We start from the raw sequence: 9,484 nt of genomic DNA, 5'->3' as shown, positions 1-9,484 counted from the left end.
GAGCTTAACAAAAAAAAAAAAAAAAAAGAGAGGTGTAAAATGCCAGAAAAATTAATTAAATTTCTTCTCCTTTGAGCTCTTCCCAAACGTTGATGGAATTAGGACACAACAAAAGGATGAAAAAAAGCCAGAAAGAGCCGCACGTACACGGCCCCTGTCAGTGAATACTGAGGTAAGGAAATGATAAGACCTCAGACGTCCCCGGGACCGCTTAGGTTCGGGACATTCCGTTGGGCGATATTCCAGAGCCTCAGAGCCTGGGGCTCCCCCCAGTGGGAAGGGAAAGGCGCGCGTGGCCAGGCGCGCGCGTACACGTACGCTCACGTGTACACACACACACGCGCGCGCGCGCGCACACACACTACACATACACACGGCCTGTTTCCTCCGCGCCTTCCCCCCCACCGTGGGGGGCGGGCCTCTTTCTCTTTAAAGAGCCGACGGTCTCCGAGCAAACCCAGGCTCTCTAAGGCCCCGGGGGCCCGGGACCCGGGATGCTTGCAGCCAATGGGCGCGGTGGAGCGGCTCGAGCGCGCCTGACGCTGCACCAATGGGCGTTCGCGGGGGGCGGGGGCAGCGGAGGAGACACTATTGTTGATGAGGAGAAGCAGCAGCGGCGGCTGCACCACCTCGTTACTGCCGGCCGCGGCTCGGACAACACAGCACCCCGGATTCCGGTTTCGTCACCCCGTCGCGGGGACCTTCCCTTCGGCATCGAGAATTCTTCCTCTTCAACCCTACAACAACAAAAAGCCCCGTCTCGCCCAGTCACCGGGGAGGGTGGACCATGTCCCAGCGGGTGAGGCGTAATGGGTCCCCCACGCCGGCCGGCTCCCTCGGGGGCGGTGCGGTCGCCACGGCCGGGGGAGCCGGGAGCCGCCTGCAGCCCATGAGGGCGACGGTTCCGTTCCAGCTGAAGCAGCAGCAGCAACATGGCAGCCCCACGCGGAGCAACGGCGGTGGCGGCGGCAACAACAACAACGGCGGCTGCTGCGGTGGCGCCTCAGGCCCCTCAGGCGGCAGCAGCGGCAGCAGCGGCGGGGGCCCGCGCACGGCTTCACGCAGCACGAGCCCCACGCGCGGCGGCGGGAGTGTGGCCGCGCGCACCAGCCCCACAGTGGCCACGCAGACGGGCGCGTCCGCGACGTCCACGCGAGGCACCAGCCCCACGCGCGGCGCCGCGCCGGGGGTTCGGGGGAGCCCCCCACGGCCGCAGCCCCCGCCGCCGCTGCTGGGCACCGTATCGTCGCCTTGCTCGTCGCCCACCCACCTGTGGACTGGAGAGGTGAGCGCGGCCCCACCCCCAGCCCGCGTCCGGCACCGGAGGAGGTCCCCGGAGCAGAGCCGATGCTCCCCGGAGAGGAGGAGCCCGAGCGCCCCCGTTTGCAAAGCAGGTACGTGCTGGGGGCCGCGCGGCAAGCGGTAGGCGGCGCCGGGAAGGGGTCCCGGGCGCGCGTTGCTACTGTGGGGGTACTGCGGCGCTGCAGCGGGGCCAGGGTGGTCAGGGGCGGGGCTGGGGGCGGGGCCCGAATGGCGCAGCCCCGCCTTCCGCGGGCCTTCCCAGCCCCCTGTCTGCAGCTCCCCGCCCTCCTCATTCATCCCTCAGCGGGCCTCGCTCCAGGTCTCTACCGTGGTGATGCAGCCGCTCGCTATCCCTGTGCTCGAGCCGATAGACTGATAAACCTGGAATTCTAGCCGTCCACTGGTTAGTGCTTACCCTCCTTTGGGGGTGAGACTAAGAGTGGTTTGTCACTTTGTTTTACTGACATAGTCACTTTCTTTTACTGACATAGTTAATGTTAATATAACACATGGCTGCTACTAAGTATTTCTCTTTCACAAAACAGTTCCACGTTAGGGGGGCGGAATACGTCAGCATAGCAGGTTTGGATCTCTGAAGGGACATGAGGCTGGGAGCGTATTAGCATTTCCTAAGACTTGATGAATGGATAGTAAGAAGTGAGAAGAAAATTAAGCAAGATTCCTTTGGAAGATTTATGGACTTTTCCCAAGGATCTGGGTATATTTCTGATGTACTGATTTTGTGTTTAAGATGTAAAACCATTCGTTTGTTTTTCTAAAAAACAAAATCCAAGGTTTGTCTATTATTTTAGAGACCTAAAAATTGTTTATATCTGGGTGTTTTCTTGGGAATGGTCCTGAATTGAGCTGTTGGGTTTCACTGGAGTCATTCATAAAGAGTAACTCAAAAAAGAAATTCAAATTGTGGACATTGAAAGAGATAAAATTTACCTGATTACCTTCTTGTTAGTCTATAGTGAAGAAAGAAAATGGATGGTTTTTAGCTTATGTGTTAATACGGCCAGCATATACCTTTGTCTTTTCCTGTCTGGGGAATTTCTGTTAAAATTTTTCAGGCAGAATGGGAATTTCAGGAAACAGTACAGTGCTTCCTAACCAAATAAACAGATTAAGTGGTTTCAAAGGTTCATTTAGAAATGCTGTAGGTAGGATAAATCTTTCTATTTATTGTGTCGAAGATTTTAGACGATGGACACTTTTTGAGGGAGAAAGTGGCCCTGAAAAAAAAATCAGTACTGTTTTCTAACTAGAGCCAAACTACTACTTTTGAAAATGCAGAATGCTTTTTAAAAAACTTTGTTAAAAGTACTAGAACCCCCTTCCCCTCAAATTGTAGCTGTCAGTTACTCTTGCTATATGGTGCGTGATTTGCGTCCAAGATTTCATTTTAATTCTCACAGTAGCTTTTAGAGATATTAAGTAACAGGTGGAAGAGTTGATACTTGAACTTTGGGTGATACACCAAAACCGTGTTTTTACACTTTATCAAGTAGGTAGCTTTATGATGTGTAAGATAGGACCTGGGATATCTATATAGCACACTGAAATTACATGTGCTTAGTTTATGAAGCAACTCTTTGAGATATCTGGTGAACATAATTATTTCAGTTTACCTTCAGCTTTCTGGATCTGGTATAGTGTGGCAAATAGAAGGGAAGGAGAGCTGCTTAAGTGGACAGTAGAGATAGAGGTAGGAGGTGGTGACCCCATTCTGATAGTAGAATCTAGCTACCCTCTCAACTATTTGACCCTCAAAGCAGAGCAGCAACCCGAGTAGAGGTGGGTTAAATGAATTATTGGCAATGAGTGGAGGAAGGTGCTCTTCTGATCTCTAGAAGGGCTCTATTTCCCTGGATTTTGGGCTCCTCATGTGCCTACTTTTCATGTTTCCCAAAGCTCTCTTCCTTCAGGTCTGTCATTCCATAGAATATTCATACTATAAAATGAACTCCTCTCATTAACTACCCCCACCCCCCCAAAAAAAAATGCCCAAGAAAAAATAAAAACTCTTTCCTCTAGGGCAGCACTCTCAACTAGGTATGAAAAGGGATGCAGCCTGTTACTAAGTTATACCAAAGTAGATGTCTGATAGCTTCCTTCCCAGAAATATAATTCTTGTTTCACTCTACTGAACTTTCCATGCAGAATGGGACAAAATGTTTTCACATTTTAAATCTTCATAACACAAACTAGGCCATTTGCTGCCCCCACCCCCAACAGACTAAAATTGGAAGGAGAGAAGAGATAAAAAATAGTCTTTTTAATTATTAGACTTTCTTTTTCATTAAAGGGAGATTACTGTCAATTTGCAGCCTCAATGAAATGTCAAAATCCTTACTGTCTGTAGACAGGAAGTGTCTACCTTTTATTAGTTCTGTAAACCTCATGTGACGCAAATTTCAAGATCCATCTAGACCAGGCTGCCAGCTTCTGGGTGTCTATCAGATGAACTGGATGCCGTAACCTTTGTCCCTAAGTTGAACGTTTCAGGATCTTAGAGGGTCTACCCTATTCTGCTAGATCCTACCTAGTTGCTTTATTCCCCAAGGATTAGAGCTAATCATTCATTGATCCAATGATTACTCTTAATTACTATAAGGTAATCCAAGCACCCATCTCAGACAGATATTTTAAACTTCTCTTGACTACTATAAAGTAATCCAAGCACCCATTCCAGACAGATATTTTAAACTTCTCATCTTTAGTGCCTGCCGTTTCCTTGGCAGAGTAGTTTGTCATTAGGAACTGAGATATATTTAGAGAAGGTAACTAGGCAAGTGTTAACTGTAGATAAAATGGTCAAGAAGGTGAGCATTGTTTTTGTACCTTTTCTCTTTTTACTTGACTTTGTCTTAGTAAAATGTCAAATATATATATTATAAATGGAGAGGTGGCATAACACAGAGGTTAGGAGCATGGACTTTGGGTAGACAGTATGGGTTTTAATACCCATGTTCTGCCACTTAGAAGCTGTGGGTTAAGGGAAAGTGAATAACGTTCTGAGCCTTAACTTTCTCAACTGTATAATAGGTAATGATGATATGCACTTCATGCGTTGGTAAAGATTACATGAAAGAAAATTGAAAGATACTTAAAATTGAAAGATACTTACACACTACCTCAGTATAAAAGTCAGCTACTGTGTATCATTTTAGTTTTGCTTCTAGTTTTAGTGGCATAAATTGCCAGTGTGGGCTTAATTTTCATGGTTGTATAAAATTTCAAATTGGAGAGAACACTGCCTGTGAATATCCAGAACTGTTTCTCAGAGTGTGGTCTGTGGTTCATGTCTCAGAATCACTTAGAGTCCTTGTTTAAAATGCAGGTTTCCAGGCCCTACCACAGACCTTGAAAGCCACACTCCACTGTGATTTTACTCTGCTCTAAAATTTAAAAAAAACAGTTAATAGAAGCACTGATGGAATATATTTTGAAAACTCATTAGAGAAAGGGCATTGGTACAGTATATATAGAAGTTATTTTTGTGTTGCTGATATGTAGATAACAGTTGCGTTTATGTTATTTTTTCTCTTTGGATGCATTATGTTGTAATGAATTTGGTGGTTTATTGGGGTAGGGGAAGTGGCAAGAGCAGCAGCAAGAGATAGACTTCTCTGGACTAATAAATCAGGAAGTAGGGTACCAGAACTTCATATTTGTGGCATCTTAGACTTCTACTTTTTAGTACTCTGTGAAGTACACAGCTTTAAGAATTAAGTGTTTCTCTACCATTTGGAGGATTGCTGCTAACTTCACACCTTCAAGGGAATCCTTTTGGTTTGTAATGTCTGCATTTTACAGCTGAAGATGAGGTAAACTAGAACCTTACTATTAGTTCAACATCTTGCCAAGCAGAATTTATATTTAAGTTCAATTCTGTAAGCTTTGATTACTCTGTGTGTTAGTAACTGTGCAATACAAAGACGTAAAAGAAACAGGGAACTCCAGAGATTCACAAAGCAGCCACATAAGACAGGTACATAAATATATAATATGATGACTACTGTCGGGTCACAGAGAAGTGAATACTGTAGAGAATGGGTATAGAAGTTTTGTCAGAAGAGATGCCTTTTGATTTAGATAGGCTGAGTCTTTTGAACTTAGTATTTTGATCAGTTGATATCTGAGAGAGAGTAGTTTGAGTAGCATGTTGGTGGCACAAATCAGATTAAAGTGGTGGGTCAGGAAGTAGAGGTAATGATTATAAATTACTCTTATGTAACTGAAAGGAAGGAAAGTGACAAACCAGGATGAATTCTTGAGTTAAGGTTCATTTATTTATAGGATGGGGAAAACTTAAGCATGTTTTATAGGTTTGAGGAAAGGATTTATAGGAGAATGAAAGATGGCAGGTTCAAGAGAAGATGGAAATAGTAGATGGAGCAAGGTCATGGAAAATGTGAGAGGTAGTGAGATGCAGCACATGGTAGACTCTGGAAATCTCAGAAACTAGGGACACTTCTTTTTCCAAGGATGGGAAGGAAGTTAGGGTGGGTTAAGATGATCCATAACTCAGTAGTAGAGGGGAAGGAAGTTCAGAAAGTCAGCTACTTTATCTACAGACTACTTGAAGAAAAATGGCATATATGTCTTATTTTTAAATTTTATTTTTTTATCAAAGTATTTGTATGTAATTTAAGATGTCAAACAGCACTAAATATATAATCAAATAAAATGTTTCCTTGCCACATCTCTTTCTACTCTCACTTCCTGCCTCCTAGACATAGTCACTTTTCTCCCCATTCAGTGTGCTAGTTACTCTTTGGAGTTTTTCATTCTAGAGATTCTTCATTTTGGGAGAATTTTCTTGTATAATTTCTTTTTCTTGTTATCTTTGTTTCATCTTTTTGGAACCCCTGCTATGTGCGACCTCCTGGATTGAACCTGTACATTTCTTATTTCTGTCCTAGTGTCCATCTCTGTTCTTTTTGTTCTTTCTAGCAGAGTTATTTTATCCTCCATCTTTTCAATTGATTTTTAACTTTTGGTCATTTTATTTTCATTTTTCAAGAGAATTTACCTTACTCTGTTATTGTTCTTTGTCTTATCAATGTCTACTAAATTATTATTTATTGACAGTGTCTTCTAAAAATATTTATAAAAGGTATAAATATCCTCAAAGTGTTCTTTTGCTCTTTTGTGTTGTCCTCAGAGCTTTCTTTGTCTTGAGCTTTGTCTTTCGTGTTGGAAACTTTCCTCAGTTTTATATTAATATCTAAATAAGACACAAAAATGCTGATAAGGTGTTCTGTGTGGGTTAGGTTGTTAGACTGAAGGGTTTTGCAGTAGAATAGTGATGAAAAGACTCAAATGTAGTTTTTCTTTTTTTTTTCTTGGGCCAGTTTCCCCAGAGCAGAGTCCTACACATATCATATTTGAGGATGTATCTTCTGTCCTTAAGTTCAGAGCTTGTCTAGTTAATCTCTCTAGAGCAGTTTTTCCAAAATTTTTTGCTCCGGAGAAATTCTTGGAATAATTTCTGTTTCTCAGGAAACCCCTGCATTCATGATCAATAAGTTGACCTATAATGATATAGTAATAATTAATGCACTTCTGAGTACAGATTGATTTCTCTGTGGATCAGTTTATTTGGCCAACTGATTATAAGCCTATTCTATATTTTGTATATTTTCACTTCTCATTCTTGGGGGAAAACATTAGCTTACCTTTCTGGAAATTAATCCCTTTTCTTTGCATAGATTTTTTTAAACTTCATAAGGCAGCCATAGTACATTTTGATTAAGTAATTGGAATAAGTCAAATGGGACTTAATTTTTCTAAAAGTAGGCTCAATAGATTAAATAAAGTTAGTAATTTTTTTACAATATGAAAATTTATCGACAAGGTTGTATCGTAAAGCTAATAAAACCATGAGCAAAGATAATGTGAAAAAAATTTAGCCTGAGACACAATTTTGTATAAGAATTTGAAAAATTATTTTTGAGTAACATGGTCTGTCTCAAATATGTAGGTCTAGCAGAATTATTGTACACATATGTTGATTTCTTGACTTCGTTTATAGACCTATACATAAAGTGGTATTTTCAAAAATAAAAATAAAATTTATCTCAAAGGGAAAAGATGTACTTGGGTGAGTTTTTGTTTGACGTATCCACATTTCATTTTCAAATGAAATGAAATATTTCTTTTCTTGTTCTTGATGCTTGTTAAAAAAGAAAAAGTTTGTTTATTTGTATAAGAAGTTGAAAATGAAGCAAGTTATTCACTGCTTTTCTGTGAATAGCAAGATATTTTTCTTTCCACAGAAGTCTAGATCTTGTATCAGGGCAGATCAGGAAATCTTAAGTTGAGCTTTATAATCAGACTGCAGCTAAATTACCACTTATACATCTGCTTCCAAAACTTGGTTGAAACCTCTTTTCTGCTGTTGCCTCATTTCCTGTCTGTTGTCCTTGTGGATTATACCTTTTTATTCCTGCAGTATTATTTTAATATGAAGTCTTTGATTTTCCGATAAAGGCTAGCATTCAGTCAAGGTGAAATCACCTATAGTTTATTTAAAAAAAAATCAATATGACATTTTTAATTGACTCATTTTTCTTTATGAGGTAGTGTAAAATTCTTTTGTAAGTAAATTTGGAAACTTTTTTGACTTCTCCCCCTCAAGAAGCTGATTCTATAATTGTATGTTTTAGGCTACCTACCAGCACGTTTTCGTCTTTTCTTCCTTTCTTCTCTTCTCCTTCCTCTTTCTTCTTTTCCTCCCTTCTTCCTTTTCTACCTTCCTTCATTTCCTTTCTTCCTTTCTATGAAGGTAATATATATTCATGATAAAAATTATAAATAGTAAAAGAAAATACAATAAGCAGTCTTCCCCCATTTGCCTTTTAAGTTTGTTCTTAGAGAAATACAGTTCTCAGTTTCTTTGTTATTCCAGAGTTATATGCACATATGACAGTGCATATAGATTTATTCTGCACCATATGTTATTTCATCACGTTTCTTTTGAGCATTTAGATCATTTCCAATCTTTTGCTGTTAACTGGTGCTGTGTTAGATATTCCTATTTCTACTTCTTTGTGCATTTATAGATGCGTTTATCTGTAGGATAAATTCTTAGAAATTAAATTTCTTAGTCAAAGATGTACATTTTTCTGTCATCGAATATATTTTTAGAACTTGATATGAGTTCATATTTGAATTCCAAGATCCTGTTTCTTTTTTCCTATCTTCGTTTAGATTAAGTATTTTTTGATTCCATTTTATTTTCTTTATTAGTTATACTTCTTTATTATGCTTTTAGTGGTTGTGCTAGAGCAGCCCTGTTCAGAAGACCTTTTGTATGTGTTCTCTAACATTTCACATTAGAACCTTATATTAATATATAGTCATGTGCTGCTTAACAATGGAAATGTTTTGAGAAATTTATCGTTACATGATTTTGTCATTGTGCAAACATCATACAGTGCACTTACACAAATTTAGATGGTTGAGCCTACTACCCGTAGACTAGTATACCACCGTTGTCATATATGTGGCCCTGTCATGTATGTGGCCCATCGTAAACAAAAATATTATGCAGTGCATGACTGTACCTCCATTTCCTGCCTCCCGTCCTTTGTGCTATTGTTTGTCAAATATTTTGCTTCTCTGTTAAAAATCCCACAGTTCATTGTTACCATTTTTACTTTAGATGGTTAATTACCTTTTAAAGCAATTAAAAATAAATCTTTTATATTTACCCTTATTTTTACCATGGTGGTTGTAATGTGAAAAAGAGCTTATTTGAGAAGCAAAGAATTGATAGGACCTGTTAATTGATTAGATTTGAGGGATGAGGGAAATGAGAGCATGAAGATGACTGAGATTTTTAACCTACTTGTGTGGTTGAGTTAATGTAGTCATTATTAATTGGTTTCATAAATGTTATTATATTCTGTATGCATACAGAGTAGACCATAGACTTTTGGGGCATAATGCACTACAATTTTTTAACATTTTGGAAATAATATAATAATAATATGGAAATTTCGTAAGATAAAAAGGCTCTTTTTTGTATGTTCCCTTCCAGTTTATTATTCTTAAAAATTCGTAGTTGTTATTTTATTTGCTACTCTACTGGGATTTACTGAGATCTATCTAGTAGTTTCTGGGCAAACCATTTCATATTAATTATGTTTTCCCATTGTGTATGTATGCT

General features: G+C 40.3%; 1 protein-coding gene across 1 annotated transcript in view; it reads left to right on the top strand.

The window, feature by feature from the left end:
• Positions 1–572: 572 nt before the first annotated feature.
• FAM117B (family with sequence similarity 117 member B) overlaps positions 573–9,484 on the top strand; it is a 75,871-nt gene continuing 66,959 nt past the window's right edge. Inside the window, exon 1 of the mRNA XM_011369133.2 lies at positions 573–1,394. Coding sequence (XP_011367435.1) covers positions 788–1,394 — 607 coding nt within the window. The 5' untranslated portion in view covers positions 573–787. The remainder of the gene's footprint in view (positions 1,395–9,484) is intronic.

This window comes from Pteropus vampyrus, unplaced genomic scaffold (assembly GCF_000151845.1).
Source record: "Pteropus vampyrus isolate Shadow unplaced genomic scaffold, Pvam_2.0 Scaffold146, whole genome shotgun sequence".
Taxonomy (NCBI): domain Eukaryota; kingdom Metazoa; phylum Chordata; class Mammalia; order Chiroptera; family Pteropodidae; genus Pteropus; species Pteropus vampyrus.
The sequence above is the reverse complement of the archived record's forward strand: the minus strand, read 5'-3'. Positions and strand labels throughout refer to the sequence as shown.